The following is a 12,491-nucleotide window of genomic DNA, read 5'->3' as shown; positions in this document are numbered from 1 at the left end:
AATATGATGTCCAAAAAATGACAAGATGTCCAAAAAAGGTGCCTAAGAAAGGTAAAAGGTTTAGGCCAGACTAAACATCCACACCGCAAGAGGGCGACAACAAAAAAAGAAATATGACCGCCAACAAGCCTTTATTAGGAAATTCTTCCGGTGTTGACTCTCTCTTCCCTGCTGCAACGGGTTCGCCAACATGGTGAGTGGAATTTTCAGCAATCGTTGATCAGTTAAATCTTAAGTAATCCATTAGTTTGACAAAGTAATTTTGTGTTGTCGTTAATTCTATGAATTCATAAGAAGTTAAGCCATGCATTCGTTATGTTATTACGCTCCATAATTTTGCGGGGATACTTTAAAAAACATTGAAGTGTATGGCTTGCTATAAATCGATGGTGAACATCACTGGCCCCTTTTCCCACATTATGGCGAAGTGTCACGGCCTTGTCGTCGTATGGCATTAGACCTTGTATTTGTTCTATTAGTTCATGTTACTTTTAGTGTGAGGAATTTTAGCCTGAAGTCCCCATTGAGGCAGTGAAATTATTCTCAAGCCTAGACTTTTAGCTAAATGTACTTAGCTTGCTTGCTAATGAAGCTAATACTACTGCCCATTGCTGTGCTTTTAGGTGAACGTGCCGAAGACCCGCAGAACGTACTGCAAGAAGTGCAAAAAGCACCAACCTCACAAAGTTACCCAGTACAAGAAGGGCAAGGATTCTCTCTACGCCCAGGGTAAGTAAAGTTGCAATTTCCGATTAAGAAGAAACGTCTACGTTGAGTAAGCGTTGAGCTAGCACGCGCCTTAGCTGGCACGGGAACAGTGAGGTAACGTTAAGATAATCAGTACGTAACGTTGTTTTACAGGTAAGAGGAGATACGACCGTAAGCAGAGTGGTTATGGTGGCCAGACCAAGCCTATTTTCAGGAAAAAGGTAAGCCATGCTGTTTTGAACGTGTTGGTAACGTTAAACGTTTGGATGGCATGTAGGCCTACATCGCATTTCTTACGCATCTTCCATGTGTTTGTGTGTGGAGGAACGTGAAGGCTACTAAGGCATTAAGCCTTATATATTATGCCTTATATTATGTGTTATACTAAGGCATGTTGCACTGTTGGACTTACTACTTTGCACCATCACAATGACACTCACTCAGAGCATTACCATACATACAGAATCACAGGCTCAGTCCCTGCCCTGTCACTGCAAGCTCATGCTTATACATCCCTAAGCACACTATGTGGATACTTGATTTAGTAATTGTTTTGTCTTCTACTGTCTTTATTGGTCAGTGGTTTTTATATTTATATACTTATATTACTTTCTGCTGTAAGTGCATGTTGTGTGATGTCTGTATGCTACCAAGACCTTGAATTTCCCCTTGGGGATCAATAAAGTATCTATCTATCCATCATTGTAAGTGATTTATCTTCATTTCTGCTCTGTTCTGCACTGAAATGATAGGCTAAGACTACAAAGAAGATTGTGCTGAGGCTTGAGTGTGTGGAGCCTAACTGCAGATCCAAGAGAATGCTGGCCATCAAAAGATGCAAGCACTTTGAATTGGGTGGAGACAAGAAGAGAAAGGTAAGTCTGTCACTGGGCACATTTGAATGCCTTTTGGAACTCATGGTTGAGCTGTTTGGTATTTTATTGACAATCAGAGATTGATCTCTGTGCTGTGCAATTATTTGGTTTCACTTCACCGATCCTGGATTCGTTATCCTTATTACTTAACCTTGACGTTCCCTTCTGTCAGACATTGCTCATTGGCTTTTCTGCTGCAGTTCTGATTATTGAGTAGGCCTATTCCCAAAAAAATACAATTGTGTTTGTGGAGCACAGATGGAACTTCTCAGCTTGCTTATTTGTTTGGCTCTACTTCTAGCTCGGAATACATGTGTTCATCCCTTCAACAAGCTTGGCTTACAAATTAGATGTGCGCTATGCATTGAGATTTAACTTCCACGATTTTTGTAAACATAAGATTTGTCTTTGCGGACCTTGATTTAGTCGTCTGAGTGGCCCGTACCAAGAAATCTAAATCAGTACTAGCATAAAATACTTGTTGGATAGTGGTTTGAGTTTCTGTGTTTGGAAACACGGGTGTTGTGCAAGCCAATATTTTGGTTGGGTGACATTTCTGGGGGGCATGGGGTTTTCCTTCCCTCATAAAATGAAAAATGATTTAAACTTTGATCTGTTCATTTTATAGTCTTAATAGAACCAATGGTTAATTATTGCATAGTGACTTTGGTTAGGATTTCCCAAATTAAATTAATTTGTAAAATATTAGATTGTTTTTCATTTAAACCATATATGGTTGGTTTGCCATGGCTGGCAGAGTTTTGCTGTAGATTTGAGTATTTAAAACTGTTATTTAATCAAAGCTTGGAAGGTGGTGTGCTTTAATCTGTGCTCTTAGTCATTTGTGTTCATGGTTGTGTTGTGGTGATGGAAAATTCAGGAAGAAACTTAAATATTTAAACTGAATGTATCAATTAGAGTTAAACCAACCTTTAAAACCTATAAGTCCATGAGTGGGGAAAACCTTTATGCTACATTTACAGAACACATCATGCTAATTTAACCGACGCAAAGTTGAAACCACTGACGAGTGTTTCTCTTCAGCTCTGATTGTTTTGGTGTTATACTGTTATAATTTTCTGCTGTTATGATGGAACAATGTTTAGTAAGGTTCAGAGTAATAAGATTGTGATATTAGTACTACAACAGCAGATACATGCAGCAGGTTAAGTGTCAGTATAGATGTTTTGTTTGCAGAAGACTTACCCTTTCCTCTTTTTCTGTGTTGCAGGGCCAGGTCATCCAGTTCTAAGCTGGGTCAGTCATTGTCTGGACTTCAATTTTCTGTCAGTTTTCAATAAAGTGCTAAAAATGAACCTGATTTGTATTCATTACTAAACTATAACATTGAATGGCACTCCTGGTGGTATTGAGAATGCATTCAGAGATGCTGAATGAAAGTCGACAGATGTTACAGGTAAAGACTCATGGATTTATTTACAGAGAATGGTATATCAGCAGATAGGTTACTGAAGCATCTGTCTGATGTCGGTGTGAACCCTGATAGTATATTTTTACTACCATATTTCTCTTGAGACTTAATCAGGACGATGCAGATCAGAATCCAGGCTTTATTCTTTTCAATGAGGGGCCAGTGGCCCCTCAAGGGAGAGAGGTACATGTTTGGGTCACCCCATCATTGGTTTCACCAGATTCTCAGTATTTCTCTTCTAACTTCTCTGACTAACAGAGACCATATTTAAAGTTGCACACAAAGAGAGGGAGTGACCTCTAGGTCCAACCCAGTTTGAATATGCAAGGTAAAGGTGTGGTGTATGGGGGATGTGGCCTTTTGGGTGACATCTGGCCAGCTTCTATTGTCTTAATTAAAACTACCCCCTTTCCTGGGAAGTCCTTCAGAGGCTTGGACACATGCGGTTCTACAAACATCAACATTTCACACCTGGTGATAGGCAAGGGGCTATAGACAGGCTTTGACTGAATTCAAGGATAAAACACAGGATGCTTGCACACGGACCAAAGACACACACAGGGTACACATGGGTACAAAATCACAAATGACCATAAGAACTACACAGTATTCAAGTCATAAAGACTTGAATCATTAAACCATTCACATAAAATTATACAGAAATATTCCCTTCAACCCGTGGAGTACGTTATAAAATCTGGGACAAAGTGAAGGCCCCTTCAAGTTTTGTGATGCCATTTCCATGATTCATTTCAAGTTTTTTCAGAGTGGCAAGAGGCTTCTCAATTAATTTGAGTTTGATAGAAGCAAATTGCATTTAATAACAGACAACATATTGTTCTAATTGCTCTCCCAAAAGCAAAGTATGGATGTGAGACGGCATGTAGATTCCAGCAATGTCCTTCAGCCTGTTCACATTGCCTGTCCATATAGATGACCAATGATACATGTGGCTCAAACATTTTACAACAGACGTACACACCTAGCAAACCTTTCAAGCTATCTGTTGCTGTATACACTTAGGGCATAAACCTGTTACAACTAGGGCTGCACAATTTGGGGAAAATAGTCCAAATGTCTAATTTGGAATTTGCTGACAAGGTCATGTTCACGTTTCTTGCAAGATTTGTCGGACTGCCGTTCTTGAAGTTGCTTGCTGGTTTTCTCAGTATAGCGACTCGCTACATCTATGCTGTACAGCCACACTAGGTGAACGATTCGCCTATTACAGTTTTGTTTACCATCAAATGGGCTTCGTAGAGGTTATATTAAGGTGAAAACCTTGCGTGGTGTACCTTTAACAATAGCGGCCGGTTCAAACACCTGGCGCCACTGTAAACACCAGCGTACAGAGAGCTTTTTGTGCCTGTAGTCTATTGTGGTGCCCTAGTTACAACTGGGTAGTCTTGTGTTAGACATACAAGTGTAAGTGGAAAAACTCCCATGATGCTTGTGTCTATATGTTTGACCCTTAATCTTCGCTTCCTGAAAAGCACTTCAAAGATTACGCAATTGTCAACTATTGTTACCCAGAAATTATTAACTATTTAGCAAGTGTCACTTTTAAGGAAAATCTCAATCCTCTAATGGCAGCTTTTTGAACTTGGAACATTTTCATCTTTACTTTTCTATGTTTAATTTCGATTAATTAATTTGAGAAAAAATAACGCAGATTAATCGATTCCGTATGACCTTTGACCCCGAGCAGTTGTAGCCAGTAACCATTAGACTGTAAAATGAAGGAGAGAGAAGAAAATGTGCTGCCTAGATCAGAGGTCGGGAACCTTTTTTGCCTGGAGAGCCACTTTTACCATTTTTTTTTTTTTTAATCTCAGAAGAGCCACATAAAGACGGTTACAAGAAAAAGTTTAGATATTTAACGTACATTTACTTTCATTCAACAGAGGATTTTTAAATACATGTTCTACTAGTTTTAAAAGTAATGTGCAAGTAACTTGAAATGTAAAGTGGAATGACAGAAGTATAGGCCTTAGGCTTCCCATGTAGGCTAAACACCACCCCCTATTTTCCCAGTGTTCTTTTGGTATGCAAAGTAACCTCATAGTTAACAACATAACACTCAATTTTCATGACATGACATGTCATTGGCGAAATTGAACAGTAGGCCTACTGTACCAGAGATTAGATTTGGTGATGGCCTTGGAGTCTGGCTGGCTCATATTCAGTGAGGTGAAGTTTCATGCAAGAATTGAGGCTGTCATCATTTAAGGGCAACTCCATGCAAAACTGTCATATATCCATGTGACAGTTTTGCGCGGAATTGCCCTTAAACGTGAGCGCAGTGTGCAGTGTGCGATATATAACGCGCAGTTCATTTCGCGTTTTCAGAATCAGTCTTCGGATGGAAACTTTCCCATTTCAGCCCGCTTGTGTTCGCGCTCGCAAGCTGTGGTCACTGACGTTTCCTTTTTGACATTTTCCTTATCTAGCCTACAGCAAGCGCACACATAAACAATAACAATTAAAGTGTTCTCGTTCATCTTTTTTTCTCTTCGCCATTTTCTTTGTTTTGGATACAACCGTTAGCTAGCTGAATTTTTAAGTAAAGCATCAGCGGGTGGAATGTTATCTCGGCACAGCATTGTCCAATAAAAAAAACGCGTTTTTCATATCTGTACAGTAGCCTACATCGACGTAACCGTGAACTTCAGCGGTAGAGAACAGACATGGGATGGATTAAACTACGTGAACATATATTATATTTCGAACACTATTTTAACATTTTGATTTCAGTAGGTCCATTTTTTATTTAATACAGTAGCAAAATTATTCATGACTTATTGAGTAAACAAATGGCAGGTTTGTCCGAGAGCCAGATGCAGTTCCCAAAAGAGCCACATGTGGCTCGCGAGCCATAGGTTCCCGACCCCTGGCCTAGATCATCGATTGGAACATTTACTTTTAAAAAACGGCCTGATGGTGTTGATTAAAATAAAGCCCTCTGCAATGTCTGCAGCAAGGAATTTGCATATCACCGGAGTTCATCAACTCTAAAGTCGCACATCAATGCAAAGAAATAGTGTTGACATTGAGGGGAGTGTTAATTTATTTTCATTGTGTCCCCTAGGTTATATATGTGGCCTGAAATACCTTGTATGTAAAAAAAAAAACCTTCTTCCCGAAGCACTTTTGAATTTATTTCCTCAGCATATTAGGTCATATCATAGATTATTATGGCTATTATTAAAATAATAATAAGAGTTTTTGAACTTTAATACCACTCATGCTGATTATTCAATGATTCATTTGAATTTAAATATTTAAAATACTTTCACAGCGAAAATTATATATGCGATTAATTTAGATCAATTAATCACAGAGTATGTAATTAATTAGATATTTTTTTAAATCTATTGACAGCCCTATTGTAAACTTTTTTGGCAAGTGGATAAAAGGCATTTTAGGACCTTCTCAGGCTTTAGGAAAATTGATCTATTTTTTTTCCCCACCATTTCCTGATATTTTATGAAACACTTAATCATTTAATCTCAAAAAACAATCAGATCAGATTAATCAACCTATGAAAATAACCATTCGCTGCAGCACTAGTCCTGAATGTGACGTACGGTCAGTAGCGCTGTGCCTGAGGGGTTGATCTTCAGCACCAGCTTAGTAAAGAGATCCTGGACCCCCAACTCCTGGTACACGGGCAGGATCTGTGTGACGTTACACGTGGGGTTGCAGTACTGGTAATGGGGCAGAGTAGCCAGGGTGAGGGGGAACCCTCGCGGTCCTCCGATCTCCTGTCTGTTGAGGACGGCCAGGGCCAGCCTGGCTCCGGATAGAGGACGCTCCCATATCTCAAATTGGTCCACCTTCCAAAACAAGACATTGTAGTAGTGTTAGGGCTGCAAGTTACCTCCACTCACTTGTAGTGTTTTATCACTGGCTTAAATACAAGATGATGTGGGACTGGTCCTCTGTCCTTTTAAGTAGTTGATGGAGTACAAGATGACTGGATGATCCAGCCAATTCTTTAAATCTTAATGTTTACACAGTTTCTTTTCTCCATCTATCCAGTTCTGACATACTCCATCTTGACTGGGATTAATGATAAGGAAGTCCATAACTGATTAATAAATGTCAAATATCACAATTGTCATTGTGATATTTTTTGCTCTTCATCAAGAAATGTAGCCTGGAAAATCCAGACCCTGGTAATCTAGAAAGATTAAGGGTCTGGCCACGAACAATGTAATGGCCCAACTCGAGGGGCGGCAACAAGCATGCATTTAAAAATCTCACTGCACGCGATTGGATAACACTATAGCATGTTTACTCAATGATTTCGGACTTTGACGCAATCGGATAACACTACGACCAATGTGTACTGTCCTACATGTTGCAGCGCTGCCTTCATCAGTTTAGCTGGTTCCCCAGAATGCAAGGGGTAGAAGTAACGTGCATCATTGCTCATTGCCAGAGTCTCTCGCAGAGACAATTCCATTGTGCTCTCGCGAGAACTCTGGATTTCCAGGGTACAAGAAATGAGGAAACATTGGGTTTTCCCTTAGAGGCACTAGGTATTTTACACATCCCTGTGGTGCTCTGCATTACTTGCTTGCTTATAATTGACAGCACCGCAGCACAGAGGAATGACCTGAATCAGTTAGTAATGCAACACATTCAGCAACCGAATGAAATGAAAGCCGTTACCACTCCCGTCCGGTTGCCCTGTTTCCCCAGAGGATCCTGGTTGATGGCGATGATCCTCCGGTTCTGCAGCAGCTCTTTGGACTTGGGACAGATGTCTCGCAGGTCATTGGACATCAGCAACGGGGCAGCCATAATGGCCCACAGGGCCATCTGAGACTGCTGCTGGTTATGGCTCAGCCCAAAGTTTCCAATGACCAGCTGCAGAATGCAGAAGGTAACATTTGTAGGGATTTTTCACCATTCAAACAAGCAGAGTATTTGATATATGAACGGATTTTGATATTTGTAGGGATTTTTCACCATTCAAACGAGCAAAGTATTTGATATATGAAGGGATTGTTCACCATTCAAACAAGCAGAGTATTTGATATATGAAGGTATAGTACCATATCTGGGTCGTTCCACCCGCCGGGTCCTGCAGCCGGGGTGAGGATCCTCTGATTGGTTGCTGTCCAGTCCAGAATGGTTTTAATGCTACTCCATGAGTCGTACACGTCTGCAAAGTTTCTCCAGTGGTTGCAAGTCTCCCTAATCGCTGTGTAATTTGGCTGAGGATGGAAGATAGTCCTCCACTTTAAATCAGCTTCCACACCATGACCTACTAACAGCTCTTGTGTACACACTTTGTTTGTTTAGTTAGTAAACTTAGTTAGAATGATGTAGTTTCCTGTACACGCATTAAGCCATGTCCTAAAGTAAAAACTTTATGTGCAAGTATTATTTAATTTTTAATCTTTTAGTCTAATAAATGACCAGTAAATGTTTATTTTAGCCACCTGCTTACCTCGTGATACGGCCACTCGTACAGTGGCCACTCGCAGGAGTAAACAATGCTTCTTCCCGTTTGATTCAAGGCTCTGGACATATTCTTATAACCTTCAATATGTCAACAGAAACAGAGGGTAAAACATTACAATCCCATTCAAATTGCAATGTTTTATGAGGGAAATGTCTCATACCTTCTCCGAGCATAGTCCAGTTCATATAGCAGCCATCGAACTTCAACAAATCCACACCCCATTCAGCAAAGGTTTTGGCATCAGATTCGTAGTGACCTAGGCTGCCAGGATAGCCAGCACAAGTCTTGGACCCCACATCAGCATAGATTCCCAGTTTTAAACCCTTAGAATGAACCTGAGAGAGATACAACTTGTAATATCACATTGTGATGCCTTAGTGTATCAACAAAACTACACCTGAAGAGGGCAGTATTGCATTAACTAAATAAGGTCTTCCTGATAACATAGACAGAGTATCTTGAAACAAAACTTGCGACAGACAGAGATAAAAACTCAATGAATATTACTCAGTGATTAATTCTGTCTAATCTATGAAACACACTATGGGTCATCTTTTAATTTTCGATAAAACTGCATGAAGCACTATGTTGATTTGACAAAGCCCTGACCACGGTACAGACATCACGTCATAAAACAGCAGCATCCAGTTTTGTAATTGAATAGTAACGACAGTATAGCAGCAGCAGCCACGGCCGGCCGGGCCTATTGAGAATCGGCCATCTGAGCAGCGGTCACTCACGTAGTCGGCCAGCTTCTTGATGCCGCTGGGGAACCTCTTGGGGTCGGCTTGCAGGCGTCCCTGGGGATCCCGCTGGTGAAGGGGCCAACAGTCGTCTATGCACACATACTCATAGCCCGCCTCCAGCCAACCCTCCTTCACCATCACGTCCGCCATCTGCATGTACAGCTCCTCCCTGCCAGGCCAAACAGGTTGAGGGGTCAGAGAGAACTGTTCCAGGTCACTGTATCGTTATTGGGCTTATTGTTGGTGCCCATTCTTTGTACAAGAGATGTGGAGTTTTACTGCGTGTCCAAAAACACAACAGATTAAAAAGAAGTAGCTCATTGAGCAGGCAAAATTATGAAGGTGTCTGACTGACTGATAGCCGGAATAAACTGATTGAGTTGGTTTTCAATATCTTATTGTGCAAGATGTAGCCTATAACCAGCACATTGCCTTATACCTTATGAATTTTAGATCATATCACTTGTTTTGCTCTTCAGACACACTGATGACTGCTGAATGGTGTCAGCTGTTTACTGTAAGGAGAAATCACGTGACTTTCACTTCACGATATGAAATTCAGTGCTGACATCCTTCATGGTTAGTCGTTTTAGGGAAAGATAGGTGACATTCAGCAGCCTGTTAAGAGGTTTCGTCTGGGTTTATCCAGGGTAGACATTCACTGGAAGTGTCATATTTTACAACATGATTGCAGTGGTCATAAGACCTGTGGTGTGGTGATCATCTTTCTCAAAGTTGTAAATTTATGAAAACTTTTTTTTTCTTCAGAATTTTAACATGTGGAATTTGACACAGTTGGTTCTGTTATAGTTGTCTTATTTGGTCATATTTGGTCTTATTTGGCGTCTTACCTTATGCAGTTATGAGGGTCCATGGCACAATCAGTGTTGCACATGAATCTCTCCCAGTGCAACCATCCCATTGTAGGAGTCAGGGCAAGGCCATTGTCTAACGTTTGGACTGGATAAACAGCAACGAACACAACCGTTATGAGTAGGTAAATTATCATTTTTGTTATGGATGTGGTCCACTGCTAATCTCTATCGTTAAACCGCCTTAACCCTCTCCGGTTAAACTGCAAACTGTTTTCACATTTCCGCGCGGCAACAACAACGCTGGAGCAGCTTCCTTGTTTGAATTAAGACCAGCCCACTGAAAGAGACGAACTCTGATATTAATCATTTACATGAATACATTTTTTGAGTGGTCAGCTACAAGACATGTAGCCTACTTGTGATTTACTCCCGCATAAGACCACCACAGTCTCGGTATTAGCCGACTTCCTGCTTCTTCACGCCTAAAGTGTACACTTTGAGTGTCACGTGACGCGAGAATTCCATTCAAAATCTAATCTTTTCCTCTCTCCCTCTTGCAAGAGATAGATAATCCTTTACTGTTCGTGTCGTTACATGTAGGTTAGTACCATTTTTTGTAAATCTCGTTTTTGAATTAAATAAATTAACTGTAACCAGGTTTTATTGCATGCCCGACCTGGAAACATTACTAGGCTACTTAGCAGAGGCATAGCATCAAGATAACCGCTGATAGCAGTGGAATCTCTGGTCGTTATACTCAGATTATCTCAATAACATCATCTCTTATCCTTCTTGGGTCTTGGATGCAAGAATAAATAAACACAACACCTGGCCTTTTACAGAAATGTCAAGGGTATGTGTTTCAACCCAAACATTGTCAAAGACACCATTGAGGGACAGGCCTGAAACAAACAATTTGTCACCTGCAAGATTATATCAAAGCAACAGCAAAGGCACCACATCTCTAAATGTCAGATTTCAATTTCCTTGCACCCCACCTTTTGATGGATGGGCCAATCGAATTACTTAGTTACAAATCTACTTTCCCCCACCATAACAGCATCTTGGCTGGGGCAATGATAGATCCTCCAATTTTTTGGCTTGTTGGATCGCACAACTGCACGTAGCCTCTGTTCCTTACTGATAGATAACAGATGGATTGCATGGGTTCCCACCCCACCCATCCCTGTAGGACTTGATTGTCAATCCATCAGATTCCATTCCCCACCAGTGTCACCTAATGGAAGGAATTGTCACCCCAGGCTTATGAATGACACTTTCATGAGGGAAAGGGCCACGTTATGGAGAAAGAGAACACCCACACACTATCTATATCTTCCGTTTCACGTGAGTTCATAACTATTGAACTGTCAGCACCTCTCATTTAATAGGAATACATTATGAGCTTGACCTCTGACCCCTAATCCCTCAAACATTACTGGACATCATCAACTCAGTGGCGCAGTAGAGCTCCATGATCTGACCACCAGACAAATATGCTGTCATCTCATCTCTCACAGTTCATTGGTCAAAGCCTTTAGTGACCCTGGTGACAGTGATACAGTGTGTTAAATGAACGTGAAAGGTTTTCTATATTGTTAAAGTGTAAGTTCAGTGTAAATTGACCCATAGCCTTGTTGTATAAGCTCACCACATGCAGCCCATCGGAAAAAGAATGAGACAATTTGGGACAACGTAGGCCAAGTTATGGACAGGCAGCTTAAAGCAGACCCATGGGGCATCAAAACGGAAACTGAAAGTAACTCCCCACTGCCCCATGGGTCTGCTTTAAGCTGCCTGTCCATAACTTGGCCCATGTTGTCCCAAATTGTCTCATTCTTTTTCCGATGGGCTGCATGTGGTGAACTTGAACAACAACGGTCAATTTACACTGAACTTACACTTTAAGGCATGGACTCTTGTTTACCACTCTATAATTCCTTATGAGGAGCTGGAGGCCAAAGATGTGTTGTGTGGAGATCTCTCTCGCTGTAAGATCTCACAAGCACAGATCACCTTGGTCACTGTACTGATGTAGAGTGCTGACCAGTGGAATAAGCCATTGACTTTCCCTGACGCGTTGTCAAGGTGCCCAAACCATCAGGGTGTACATCTGAATCAGAAAACACAAGTCGGGTTGACTGGTGTTGTCCCCTTGTCTGACAAATTACACCCTTAATTAAATTTGTATTTTTGTCCTGCAGAGAAAATGGTTTCCAATAATGGTTTGTTTTTGAATGTGAACAATTATTATTAAGAATGATCTCAGACCTACCAGCTCAGTGGAGAGCACCCCAAGGCCGAGGAGAGAGAGCGAGAGAGAAAGAGAGAGAGAGAGAGAGAAAGAGAGAGAGAGAGAGAGTCTAGTATATTTGGAGAAAATCAATTTTAATAGTGAGATCAATACATGATTCAGTTCATAGTCCTTTAAGACGTCAC

General features: G+C 40.9%; 2 protein-coding genes across 2 annotated transcripts; one reads left to right on the top strand and one right to left on the bottom strand.

Annotated features, from left to right (window-relative positions):
* The first annotated feature begins 137 nt into the window (after window positions 1–137).
* Window positions 138–2,899, top strand: rpl36a (ribosomal protein L36A). The gene is made up of 5 exons (XM_076291620.1): window positions 138–193; window positions 624–729; window positions 862–929; window positions 1,461–1,583; window positions 2,815–2,899. Exons 1-5 carry the CDS (start codon window positions 191–193, stop codon window positions 2,833–2,835), a joined length of 321 nt encoding a protein of 106 aa, XP_076147735.1. The 5' UTR covers window positions 138–190; the 3' UTR covers window positions 2,836–2,899.
* A 2,134-nt stretch (window positions 2,900–5,033) lies between these two features.
* gla (galactosidase, alpha) lies at window positions 5,034–10,533 on the bottom strand. Its single transcript, XM_076291619.1, has 7 exons — window positions 10,089–10,533; window positions 9,232–9,406; window positions 8,652–8,826; window positions 8,477–8,568; window positions 8,079–8,240; window positions 7,693–7,890; window positions 5,034–6,851 (listed from the first exon to the last, which is right to left on the bottom strand). Exons 1-7 carry the CDS (start codon window positions 10,244–10,246, stop codon window positions 6,582–6,584), a joined length of 1,230 nt encoding a protein of 409 aa, XP_076147734.1. The 5' UTR covers window positions 10,247–10,533; the 3' UTR covers window positions 5,034–6,581.
* Window positions 10,534–12,491: the final 1,958 nt, after the last annotated feature.

The sequence above is a fragment of the Alosa pseudoharengus genome, unplaced genomic scaffold (assembly GCF_046254945.1).
Source record: "Alosa pseudoharengus isolate Yale_2024_CS ecotype anadromous, Long Island Sound unplaced genomic scaffold, YU_APseudo_1.1 YU_APseudo_1.1_scf_19, whole genome shotgun sequence".
Classification (NCBI taxonomy): domain Eukaryota; kingdom Metazoa; phylum Chordata; class Actinopteri; order Clupeiformes; family Clupeidae; genus Alosa; species Alosa pseudoharengus.
This window is presented reverse-complemented; position numbering and strand designations above follow the sequence as displayed.

Bases quoted from the DNA above. Each gene is read 5' to 3' on its own strand.
- gla (XM_076291619.1), bottom strand. From the start codon at position 10,246: ATGATAATTTACCTACTCATAACGGTTGTGTTCGTTGCTGTTTATCCA. The intron at 9,407-10,088 runs GTAAGACGCCAA...TTGGCCTGGCAG, and splicing joins GACCCTCATAACTGCATAAG to GGAGGAGCTGTACATGCAGA. The intron at 6,852-7,692 runs GTAACGGCTTTC...TTGTTTTGGAAG, and splicing joins AGGGCAACCGGACGGGAGTG to GTGGACCAATTTGAGATATG.
- rpl36a (XM_076291620.1), top strand. The intron at 730-861 runs GTAAGTAAAGTT...GTTGTTTTACAG, and splicing joins GGATTCTCTCTACGCCCAGG to GTAAGAGGAGATACGACCGT. The intron at 930-1,460 runs GTAAGCCATGCT...CTGAAATGATAG, and splicing joins AGCCTATTTTCAGGAAAAAG to GCTAAGACTACAAAGAAGAT.